Below are 13126 nucleotides of genomic sequence, written 5' to 3'. Positions count from 1 at the left end.
GCTTCTGCTACATTCACATGACAGGCTGGACTGCAGCAGAACGCTGCCATCCAGCTTGCCATGCGGCAGACACTGAGAAGCGCAGGCATGCTTGCGCTCCTCAGTGTCTGGCTGTGACGGCATCCAGATGAGCCGAGTTCATGTCCAATGAACTCAGCTCACCTCATGCACGTCACTGATTGCGTGGGAAAATTCTCCTGCGCATGCGGTGAGTGCAGGAGAATTTTCCCACGCTGTCAGTGACGTGCATGAGGTGAGCTCATGTCCAATGAACTCAGCTCACCTCATGCACGCCACTGACAGCGTGGGAAAATTCTCAGCGCTCAGTGCTTGAGCAGGAGAATTCTCCCACGCTGGGATGGCATTGAGATGACAGGCTGGATCACAGCTGAGCGCTGCCATCCAGCTTGTCATCCTTCAGAGACACTGCAGAGCGCAAGCATGCTTGCGCTCTGCAGTGTCTATGAATGATTTTACTTTTATTGCAGGAGATCGTTGGCTTCAGCTGGAATGGGCGTGATGGTAAGTATGGTTTAATTTAGAACAATAAAGAATTGTGTCTTTATTTCAATTAAAGGACTTTATTCTGGGTGTTTGTGTTTTTTTGCAACTTTGAATATGGGGTTAGTAATGGGGGTGTCTTATAGACGCCTCTCCATTACTAGCCTGGGCTTGATGTCAGCTGGCATTATAAGATGACATCAACCCCAACCCTATTACTCCACTGCCACCGCTACAGAGCAGTGGGAAGAGCGAGGCTAAGTGTCAGAATTGGCGCATCCTATGGATGCGCCATTTCTGGGGCGGCTGACGGCTGGTGTTTCTAGCCTGGGAGGGGGCCAATATTCATGGCACCCTTCCTGGGCTATTAATATCAGCCCCCAGCTGTCTGCCTAGCCTTTGCTAGCTATGAAAATAGGGGGGACCCTACGTCATTTTTTTGGGGTCCCCCATTTTAATTGCTAGTAAAGGCTAGGTATTCTGCTGGGGGCTGATATTAGTAGCCTGGGAAGCTCCGTGGGTATTACCCCCTTCCCAGGCTTCAAACATCTGCCCCAGCCGTCTGCTTAACCTCCGCTAGAGACTAAAATTACGGGGAACCCCACGCCAATTTTTTTTTTTAATAAATCCTTTATTTTAACACTAAATGACCAGTACAGTAATCAACACTATCACTGTACTTCTTATATATGTGACTGACATGTTTCTATCTATCTAATCTATGTGTGATGCTCTATTCTTTCTGTTATAAATTGTCGGGTACCGTTGCTGAATTGCCGGCCGGCTTTTTAAAGAGACGGTGCATGAAAACACTAATATTTTTTAAAATAAATCCTTAACACTAAATGACAAGTACAGTAACCAACACTGTCACTGTACTTATTATATATGTGGCTGACATGTTTCTATCTATCTAATCTATGTGTGATGCTCTATTCTTTCGGTTCTAAATTGTCGGGTACCGGTGTATGCCGCTGCTGAATTGCCGGCTTTTCATGTTTCACTGTGAGCACTGTTCCCATCGATTTGGGCAACCACTGTAATGCCACAACCACCATGGCTGTGGCATTACAGTGAGTGGCAGACAATCCCTGCATGATTGGTGCTCTAAATAGCGCCAGACATGCAGGACACGCTTTTGGTGCACGAACAGTTATCGAACATAACCTCGAACAGCCGAATTTCTTGCAAATCGTTCGCGTTTGTCGAACGACTCGAACACCGCCCAAAACAGCTCGAATTTGAGATTGTCAAACACCGCTCATCTCTATCCATGACCACCCAGATGACAGTAAAACTCTCGGACACAGGAAGATCAGAGGGCAAAGCAACCCCGCAGCAGGAGTATGTGAAGCCTTTGACTTAGCACATACAGTACACTGACGCACCCACTTGATGACTTCCTTCTGCCACCCAGGCCACCAAAAACTGCGACTGATAAGTCTCTTAGTCTCCAAAATTCCTGAATGACCTGCCAACCGAGACTCATGACACTCCACAAACAAATCTCTCCTAAAGGCTCTAGGCACGAACTACCTCCCATGGGGAGTGTTAGATGGAGCATCATCTTGAGCTTTCAGAATCCCATTTTCCAAAACGGAGTCCAACTGGAGGTTCCTAGTGCGCCTTGGACGCATCTCACTATGGATTTTATTACTGATCTTCCTGTGTCTGAGAGTTTTACTGTCATCTGGGTGGTCGTGGACCGTTTTAGTAAGATGTGTCATTTGGTTCCATTCATTAAGTTGCCCTGCGCAAAGATACTCTCTGAGGCGTTTGATAAGGAGATTGTCAAGCTCCATGGCGTTCCCACGGATATTGTTTCTGATAGAGGACCTCAGTTTGTGGCTCGCTTTTGGCATGCTTTTTGTGACAGTTTGGGAGTTCATTTGTCATTTTCGTCTGGTTATCATCTTGAGTCTAATGGACAGACTGAAAGAAAGAATCAGGATGTTGAACAGTTTTTGCGTTGTTTTGTGGCGGACAATCAAGAGGTGTGGTCTGAGTACCTGCCTCTCGCAGAATTTGCTCTTAACAATTATACATCCTCCTCTGCTGGGTGTTCTCCGTTTTTTGTTGTTCTGGGAGGCATCCGTCTTTTGGCTCATTCTCCAAATTGGGGTCGGCGGTGCCGGAGGAGGAGAATTTTTCCGGTGATCTGGAGAGAGTTTGGACTAATGTACGTTGTAACCTTCAAGTGGCTAACAAGAAGTCCAAGAAGTATTTTGACAGGAAACGTAAAGAGGTTTTGTTTACTGTAGGTGACATGGTTTGGTTGTCCTCGAAGAACCTGTGGTTGAGGATTCCCTCTAAAAAACTGGATCCTAAGTTTGTGGGTCTATTTAAAGTGCTTCAGGTTGTTAACCTGTCTGCTGTTAGGTTGGATGTCCCTACTTCCTGGAAGATTAATTCTGTGTTTCATGTTTCCTTGTTGAAAAAGGCTGACGTATCTGATAGGGACACCACTGTCACAGTTCCTCCTGTGGTGGAAGACGGCGAATATGAAATTTCTCGTATCTTGAATTCTAGATGGCATAGAGGGAGATTATAGTATCTTGTCTTCTGGAAGGGTTTCGGTCCCGAAGACAACTCCTGGGTAAGAACGGTTGATGTCTCTGCTCCTAGGCTTGTTAAAGTTTTCCACAGGAGGTTTCCGGATAGGCCAGGGCCTGGAGGATCCGGAGGATCCTCATAAAAGAGGGGGTACTGTTAGAACCCTCCTGTTAGTTTTTTCTATCTTGTGGTTTGCGGTCACGTGACCATCTGCCTTTATATTCCAGCTCCGCCCTTCTGGCTGAGCTGGACTTCATTGTTTGACTGTTTCTCTAGCCTGGTGCTTCTGTGCCTTTCTCTGTCAAGTTCGCTTGGTCCTCTGGGACCTCTAGTACTTTTTGTCAGTTTGTCTTTTTGTGTTCTGCAACAACTTCTGTTTAAGAGGTGTCCCATTTTTGTCCCAGTCCTTAGTTCTTTTAGGGACCCCTCCCTTAATGCTATAGGTCTTCTTTCAGACTAGCCGAGGACTAAGGTAGGTCTGTTCACTAGGACCGGGCAGCCCGCTACATCGTAGGGATTCAGCTTAGTCTTACTGTAGGGACAGCTTTCCCCTATCTTTCCTTAGTACTTGTTGCAGATCATAACAATAGAATTAAGGGAGGGTCCCTAAAAGAACTAAGGACTGGGACAAAAATGGAACACCTCCTAAACAGAGAAGTTGTAGCAGAACACAAAAAGACAAACAGACAAAAATGTACTAGAGGTCCCAGAGGACCAAGCGAACTTAACAGAGAAAGGCACAGAAGCATCAGGCAAGAGAAACGGTCAAACACTGAAGTCCAGCACAGCCATAAGAGCGGAGCTGGAATATAAAGGCAGATGGTCACGTGACCGCAAAACACAAGATGGAAAAAACAAACAGGAGGGTTCTAACACTGTGAGCTATGAAGTCTTATATAGACAGGTGTGTGCCTTTCCAAATCAAGTCCTATCAGTTTAATTAAGCATAGCTGCACTCCAATGAAGGAGTAGAACCATCTCAAGGAGGATCACAAGGAAATGGACAGCATGTGACTTAAATATGAGTGATTTTGCAAAGGGTCTGAATACTTATGAACATGTGATGTTTCAGTTTTTCTTTTTTAATAAATTTGCAAACATTTCTACATTTGTTTTTTTTTCAGTCAGGATGGGGTGCAGAGTGTACTTTAATGAGAAAAAAATGTACTTTTTAGAATTTACCAAATGGCTGCAATGAAACAAAGAGTGAAAAATTTAAAGGGGTCTGAATACTTTCCGCACCCACTGCCCCATATACAGTTATAGCTGCAAATGGCACCCTTGAAATTCTTCCAGAAAACAAAGTATTTCTCACAGAAAATTATTGCAATTACACAAGTTTTGATGTACAGTGGAATGTAAACGTTTCGGCACCCCTGGTCAGAATTACTGATATTGTGAACAGTTAAGCAAGTTGAAGATGAAATGATCTCTAAAGGGACTGAAGTTAAATATGACACATTTCCTTTGTATTATATGTAAAAATATATATATATATATATATATATACAGTTTTGCTTAAAAGTTTACATACCCTGGCGGAATTTTTCCTTTCTTGGCCTTGTTTCAGAGAATATGAATGAGAACAAAAAAACTTTTTCTCCACTCATGGTTATTGGGTGAAGCCATTTATTGTCAGACTACTGTGTTTTCTCTTTTTAAATCTTAAAGACAACGAAAAACGTCCAAATGACCCTGATCAAAAGTTCACATACCCAGTTCTTAATACAGTGTATTTTCCCCTCTAACATCAATGACAGCTTGAAGTCTTTTGTGGTAGTTGTGGATGAGGTTCTTTAATTTCTCAGATGGTAAAGCTGCCCATTCTTCTTGACAAAAAGCCTCCAATTCCTGTAAATTCCTGGGTTGTCTAGCATGAACTGCGTGCTTGAGATCTCCTCAGAGTAGCTCAATGATATTGAGGTCAGGAGACTGAGATGGCCACTCCAGAGCCTTCACTTTGTTCTGCTGTAGCCGATGACAGGTCAACTTGGCCTTGTGTTTTGGATTGTTGTCATGTTGGAATGTCCAAGTACGACCCATGCGCAGCTTCCGGTCTAATGAGTGCAAATTTGCCTCCAGTATTTGCTGATAACATGCTCCATTCATCTTTCCTTCAATTTTTACCAAGTTTCCTCTGCTTTTGTAGCTCACATATCCCCAAAACATCAGCGATCCACCTCCATGCTTTACTGTAGGAATGGTGTAGGAATGGTGTTCCTTTCATCATAGGCCTCATCATTGAGCTCTCTCCAAATGTAACGTTTATGGTTGTGGCCAAAAAGTTCAATTTTGGTCTCATCACTCCAAATTACCTTGTTCCAGAAGTTTTGAGGCTTGTCTCTGTGCTGTTAGGCGTATTGTAGGCGAGATACTTTGTGGCATTTGCACAGTAATGGCTTTCTTTTGGCGACTCGACCATGCTGCCCATTTTTCTTCAAGTGCATCCACACCGCTAGTTTTTAGAGAGTCCTAAATTTCAGCTGATGTTATTTGTGGGTTTTTCTTTGCATCCCGGACAATTTTCCTGGCAGTTGTGGCCGAAATCTGTGTTGGTCTACCTGACCGTGGTTTGGTTTTCACAGGGTCCCTGATTTTCCATTTGTTAATTACAGTTTGAACGCTGCTGACTGGCATTATCAATTCCTTGGATATTTTTTTGGATCCCTTTCCTGTGTTATACAGTTCAACTACCTTTTCCTGTAGATCTGTTGTCAATTCTTTTGCTTTCCCCATGACTCACAATCCAGAAATGTCAGTGGCTGGATGAAAGATGCAAGAGTCTGTTTGGATCCCAGAAACTCACTCAGCTTTTATCCACACACACTGATTACAAGCAAACAGGTCACATGTGAGGATGTTACCTTTAGTAGCCATTCAAAACCATTTGTGTCAAATTCTGTGCATGTTATCAGGCCAAAATCACCAGGGTATGTGAACTTTTGATCAGGGTTATTTGGATGTTTTTGATTGTTATTAAGATTTAAAAAGAGAAAACACAGTAGTTTGACAATAAATGGCTTCACCCAACCAATAACCATGAGTGGATAAAAAGTTTTTTTGTTATCTTTCATATTCTCTGAAACAAGGCCAAGAAAGGAAAAATTCTGCCAGGGTATGTAAACTTTTGAGCACAACTGTATATACAGCTGTATCTCACTAAATTAGAATGTCATCAAAAAGTTATTTTATTTCAGTTCTTCAATACAAAAAGTCAAACTCGTATACTATATTGAGTCATTACAAACAGAGTGATTAGCTTCAAGTGTTTCTTTCTGTTAATGTTGATGATTATGGCTTACTGCCAATGAAAACACAAAAGTCACTATCTCAGTAAATTAGAATACTTTATAACAGCTTGAAAAATTATTTTAGAATCCGAAATGTTGGCCTACTGAAATGTATGTTCAGTAAATTCACTCAATACTTGATCGGGGTTCGTTTTGCATCAATTACTGCATCAATGCGGCGAGGCATGAAGGCATGGAGTAATTAAAAATGGCAGTTAACAGGAACAGTAGAGGTCAAGAAAAGGTCTGGAAGACCAATCAAAATGTCAGTGAGAGCTGCTCGTAGGATTGCTAGAGAGGCAAATCAAAACCCCCGCTTGACTGCAAAAGACCTTTAGAAATATTAAGCAGACTCTGGAGTTGTCGTACATTGTTCTAATGTTCAGAGACACCTGCAAAAATATGGCCTGCACAGAAGAGTCATCAGAAGAAAACTGTTCCTGCCTACTCACCTTAAAATTTAGAGTGAGAAGTATGCAAAAGAACATCTAAACAAACCTGATGCATTTTGGAAACAAGTCCTATGGACCGATGAGGTTAAAATAGAACTCTTTGGCGACAATGAAAAAAGGTATATGTGGAGAAAAAAGGACACAGAATTTCAGCAAAAGCACATCTTGCCAACCACTAAGCATGAGGGTGGATCAATCATGCTTTGGGGTTGCGTTGCAACCAATGGCACAGGGAACATTTCACGGGTAGAGGGAACAATGGATTAAATGAAATATCAACAAATTCTTGATGCAAACATAACACCATCTGTAAAAAAGCAGAAGTTGAAAAGAAGATGCCTTCTACCAATGGATAATGATCCTAAACACTCATCAAAATCCACAATAGACTACCTCAAAAGGCGCAAGCTGAAGGTTTCACAATGGCCCTCGCAGTCCCCTGATCTGAACATTATTGAAAATCTGCAGCTAGACCTCAAAATAGCTGTGCATGCAAGACGATCCAGGAATCTCACAGAACTGGAAGATTTTTCCAAGGAAGAATGGATGAAAATCCCTCAAAAAACAATTGAAAGACTCTTGTCTGGCAACAAAAAGCATTTATGAGCTGTGATACTTTCAAAAGTGGTGCTACTAGGTGCTAACCATGCAGGGTGCCCAAGCTTTTGCATCGTCCCATTTTCCTTTTTGCAATTTTTAAAATGTAAAAGATGAAAATATATATATATATATTTTTTTGCCTAAAATACAAAGGAAATGTGTCATGTTTAACTTTTGGTGGTGCCAAAACTTTTAAATGCCACTGTATGTGCACAGTAGTGGCCGAAAATGTAGTGTCTCTAGTCTTAGTCAGAGCTTGACTTCATTGTATATGTCTCAATCCATAAATTTTTTTTACTTACCTCTCTTAAATATGAAAAATATGTTAATAATACAACTTTATTTTCAGGGTAAATCATACAAATTTCAAGGAGCTTTTCCACCAGCCTATAATCCTCTGGTTTTCTTAGATTATAACAACTTCATGAGAACTATGGATCACTGGGGGAGTAAGGTATGATGCTATTATTTCTTGGTCTGTATGTAAGAGGTTTGTGTCTTGTATTTACAAAGGTTGCAGTTGGAAGGTTTACAGGGGTATTCCCATCTCCAAGATCCTACCCCAATATGTAGTAGGTGTAATAATAATAATATTAGCAAATACCTCCAATAAGAAATGTAAAATAGTGTAGTATTACCTCATGTGCATGGCATTGCAGTAGCTTAGTTATCCATAGTTACAATTACTAACAGCTAACTAACTAACTGTCACTATATCAGTGGTTGTAATCATGGATTCCTAAGCTACGGCAATGCCCTGCACATGGGGTAAGTGAATCAGAAAAACTATACTTAATTTCTAATTGGAGGTATTTGCTAATATTATTATTATTACTACACCTACTGAATATTGGGACAGGATCTTGAAGTTGGGAATACTTCTTTAACTTTAAAGTTAGTTATCAAAATTAATAGCTAATATTGTACAATATCTTCTACTGGTAGCTCAGTACTTGAAACAGTAAAAGATTAAAAAGGTTACCTCAACTCCTTCTTAAGCTGACCAAACACATGGAAATAATGTTGGATAAATCAGCCAATTAGTCAGTTGGAGTTCAATAGGCCAAATCGTATTGATTTCAAAACAGCAGAGACAGACAGTAATTTACTGCCTTTTTTCCTTTTGAGAAGACAAGCCCAAGCTGAGAATGCATAAGTAGGGAGGAAAAGATATTAGCCAAATGAGACTTTGGCTGACAAATATCTAATGTGTATGATCACCCTTAGGCACCCCATGCACATTAGTCGAACGTTGGCCAAACCCAATAATATTGAGGGCTTTGGCTGACAGTCTAATATGTATGGGGACAACTGACTGACGAGTGTCGGTTGGGTTAAGGATCAGGCATTTTCTATTTCAGTCTGCAGTTCCTTTTTTTCTCTGTTGAGATAATCCACTGTCAGGCATCTCTCATAGATAACACAAAGTGAGCACTTTTTTGTATGGGAGAGTAGGGGGAGATAGCTGCAGGCCAAACCATCGACTGAACCATAGCTATCTGGAGTGTATGGGGGTCTTTAGACTGAAGCCGATAAGGCTAGCTGATCACTTTAGGTCTGACTTTTCTAACTACTATTCTGCTGGCTGCTCATATTCCCTACAGTGCCCACAGTATTACGCTGAATGAATGAGTCAGCATTAGTGATGAGCAAGCGTGCTCGTTTAACCCTTTCGCCGAGCATGCTCGTGTGCTTTCCGAGTATCTTCGGCGTACTCGTATATTAAGTTCGAGTCCCTGCGTCTGCATGATTTATGGCTGTTAGTCAGCCTCAACACATACAGAGATTGCTTGTTTGTTAGGGAATCCTCACATGTGTTGAGGTTGACTAACAGTCATAAATCATGGAGACCCAGGGACTCGAACTTAATATACGAGCACGCCGAAGATAATTGGAAAGCACCCTAGCGTGCTCGGCGAAAGGGTTAAACCAGCACGCTCGCTCATCATTACTTACCATATATGCCCTGACAAAGCAAATTGATAGGGCTTGCCCTGATGGGAAAATCACATTTTTTTATACAAAAACAATCACAAAAGTATTTTACTTTTTGTCATCTGATTCAAGCTGAGCAAACAGCTGGTCGCATAATTCTGAGCCTGGCAGCACAATTGCCGCAACATATATCCTTTTCTGAAATACACCAGCATTTCACAAGTACTATACTTTAGAGACTCACTGAGGAACCATAGCCAGAGATGAGAAAAGTCCTGGCGCTGTCCCCCCAGTCAACTATTCCCAGCTCTGTTGTAAGTGATTGACAGACCTCTCCCTAGGTGCACACAGAGGAGACCAGTCAGTTACTTCAAGCAGTACTGGGAGAAGTCAGCCAGGGGCTGAGCCGGACTAGTGTAGTCTCCAGCTATGGTCCCCAGCCGGAGCTTTAACGTATAAATTACCTCTGAAACTCTGGAGCATTTCAGAGAAAAATATACCCTGGTGCAATCGTGCAGCCAGGATATGATTCATGTTTCCCGTGGTTTGGACAGCAATGAATCAGATGACATGATCCCTTTAAAAGGAGTCTGACTCAGTATTTATGCTTTCCAATAGAAAGGCAGCATAGAATAAGGATAGAGACGCTGATTTCAATGTTGGGTCATTTAATTGGCTTTTTACTGTGGTTTTCATAATATTTTTTTTATCTGGTTTAGCTTTACTAGTCCTCTCCCTCATGAGCTCTGCCTAATCAACCTACAGTACACTATGTAAAGGCAGAAAGCAGCCAATCAGTTGAGCGTGGGGATTGCTTGTGCTCATACATATAGAGGACTACATAGCAAACAGTTTTTTATTGAGAGGGGTAGCAGAACTGTAGTAGATAAAACTACAGCAGAAAGCAGAGTAAGTGACCCAGTGCTGGAATCGAGGTTTTTGCCCCTACTATATGCTGCTGATGATGAAGCATAAAACTGATGACTGATTCTATTTAACATTATGTTAAAATCAAAATATTTTTATACATTTATTTTTATTTATAAGTACTTCCTTACCCTATAGAGTATGTGCACTCATGTCTAAAATGGTCCCTTCCATGTCTAATAAAGACCTAATATTAATTTCAAGAGCTGACAGGCAGATTTTAAAATCATATTCAGTAGAGAGTGCTTAAAAGAAAGGAATGAATTTATTACATTTTTTGTATCTTTTTCACACTTTGTTTTGTTAGTATTGCACTTATTTCCTATGCTGGTTAAAATTTAAAGAAGCACTCCCAAAAAAAAATGATGTTCCAAAAAGCTTTCTAAATATGTGTGCAGTATAGTGGAAGTGCAATAAAATACTCACTTCGTCATCTTCCCCAGCTTCCAGCTTCACTCCGTTCCTCTTCTGATTTCAATTCCGACTTTCTCTATCACACTGGGGTTTTATCGGGAAGTCACTTTTATAATGTAAGCCTATGGAGCATTTTTTTGAGGCTCATAGATTTACATCGTAAAAGTAACTTCCAGTTCACACATAAACCCCAGCGTGATCCGGCAAGTCGTATTAAAAGTCACATGAGTCCGAAGTGGATCGGAGTGGCGCTGGAAACTGGGGAAGATGATGATCAGTGAGTATTTTATTTCACTTCCATTATACTACACTCATATTTAGACAGGTCTAGGGAATAAAAATTTTCTTCAGCGTTCTTCTTTAATGTTGATATTGCTGTCAGATTCCTGCAGATGCACCATGGAAAGCTCCTCATGCTAAAGACTGGGACAATATGTCAATGAGAGAATTCATAGACAAAGTATGCTGGACAAGGTAAGCTTCTATTAGGGCTAATAATATCAGAGCATATAACACTAGATGAAAGCAGGGAATCATAGGATTGCACAAGATAGCTACAGTGAATTTTCACTTACAGATCAGTACAAAGGGCAGAGATTTTGAAGAAAATGTTTAGACTTGCATTTCTATATCTCTTCATCTATCTCTTTGGGAAAGATTGCAATATTTTTTTTCTGTTTTGATGAAAGCTTCTATTCGAATAGAAATACAATGTACAGTTATGTACTAAATTGTAAAACACTGGGTAAAATTATCACTGAAAAAGACTTGTGTGTGTGGATAGACGTCAAACTCAACTTTAGTGACAATTGCCAGGCAGCTGCTGCCAAGGCTAATAAAATAATGGGATGCATTAGAAGAGCCATAGATGCTCATAGCAAGAACATAGTTTTGCCTCTATACAAGTCACTAGGGCGGCCACACTACTGTGTACAGTTTTGGGATCCAGTGTATAAGAAGGAAATTGCTGAACTTCAGCGGGTAAAGAGAAGAGCGACCAAGGTTATTAAGGGAATGGGTGGACTGTAATATAAAGACAAATTAGTAAACTTGAGGTTATTCAGTTTGGAAAAACAAAGGCTTAGGGGCGATCTTATTACACTGAACAAATATATGAGGGGACAGTACATATATCTTTCTATCAATCTTTTACATCTAGGCCTGTGACAGTGACAAGGGGGCATTATCTACGTTTAGTGGAAAGAAGGTTCAATCAAAATCACAGATGCAGGTTCTTTACTGTAAGAGCATTGAGCCATATGATGTTATAATGAAAAAAGAAATAAAGAAGCTCACCGCGCCAATATTGTTCGGGATACACTGGAAAGTTTATAAATGGTTGCCAATTCCTGCTGGTAAGGCTCAGCTATTGTAGAACCATCAAAGAAAAAGGATTTTCTGGCATTTCCATCCATAAAATTAATCTTTTTATTAGAAATGTATTTAAAAACAGGAGGATCCATCATTAGGATAAAACATTACGTGTTTTTGACATACACTATGTCCTATGACTAGGGGCATAGTGTACTCCAGAAACTCATAAGGTTTTATCCTCATGATGGATTCTCCTTTTTTAAATGAATTTCTAATAAAATATTAATTTTATAGATGGAAGTGCCTGAAAAAATGTTTTCTTTGTCGGTTCTATGATATTATAATGGTTGATTCACTACAAAAGTTCAAGAAAGGTCTAGATGCTTTTCTTGAAAACTAAAATACTACAGGTTATGGGCACTAGATTCTGTGATAGAGAGTTAATCCAGGGAACTAGTCTGATTGCTGTATGTTGAGTCGGGAAGGAATTTTTCCCCTAATATGGGGCTATTAGTGTCTGCCCCATCGGGTTTTTGCCTTCCTCTGGATCAACATGTTAGATTGCAAGTTTAATTTGGTAGACTTAAATCTATCTTCAGCATTAAAAACTATGAAACTATGAAAGCATGTATCAGTCACACATTTACTGCACCTATCAATGCTAATTTGCTTATCTCCTTATTAAATACCGTATTTTTCGGACTATAAGACGCACCGGACCATAAGACGCACCTAGGTTTGTAGGAGGAAAATAGAAAAAAAATGTAAGCAAAAAATGTAGTCACGATGCACTGTTAAGGGGGAGTGGGTCTGCTGCTGACACTGGTATAGGGGTAATGTCCCCCAATTCTGATAATATCCCCCATCCTGGTAGATATGACCCCCTTCCTATTATATGTGGCCCCCATCCCCATCCTGGTATGCATGGCACCCCTCCATCCTGATATGCATGGCACCCCTCCATCCTGATATGCATGGCACCCCTCATCCTTATCCTAGTATGCATGGCACCCCTCATCCCTGTCCTGGTATGCATGGCACCCCTCATCCCTGTCCTGGTATGCATGGCACCCCTCATCCCTATCCTGGTATGCATGACACCCCTCATCCTTATCCTGGTATGCATGGGCCCCTCATCCT

General features: G+C 41.0%; 1 protein-coding gene across 1 annotated transcript in view; it reads left to right on the top strand.

Moving 5' to 3' along the window:
* LOC141227665 (amine oxidase [flavin-containing] B-like) overlaps positions 1-13126 on the top strand; it is a 233607-nt gene that overhangs the window by 93325 nt on the left and 127156 nt on the right. Inside the window, exons 4-5 of the mRNA XM_073667245.1 lie at positions 7746-7850; positions 11055-11146. Of these exons, the coding sequence (XP_073523346.1) occupies positions 7746-7850; positions 11055-11146 (197 nt within the window). The remainder of the gene's footprint in view (positions 1-7745; positions 7851-11054; positions 11147-13126) is intronic.

Source organism: Phyllobates terribilis, unplaced genomic scaffold (assembly GCF_046119375.1).
Source record: "Phyllobates terribilis strain yellow unplaced genomic scaffold, ASM4611937v1 Scaffold_2__4_contigs__length_985480577, whole genome shotgun sequence".
In the NCBI taxonomy this organism is placed as follows: domain Eukaryota; kingdom Metazoa; phylum Chordata; class Amphibia; order Anura; family Dendrobatidae; genus Phyllobates; species Phyllobates terribilis.
The sequence above is the reverse complement of the archived record's forward strand: the minus strand, read 5'-3'. Positions and strand labels throughout refer to the sequence as shown.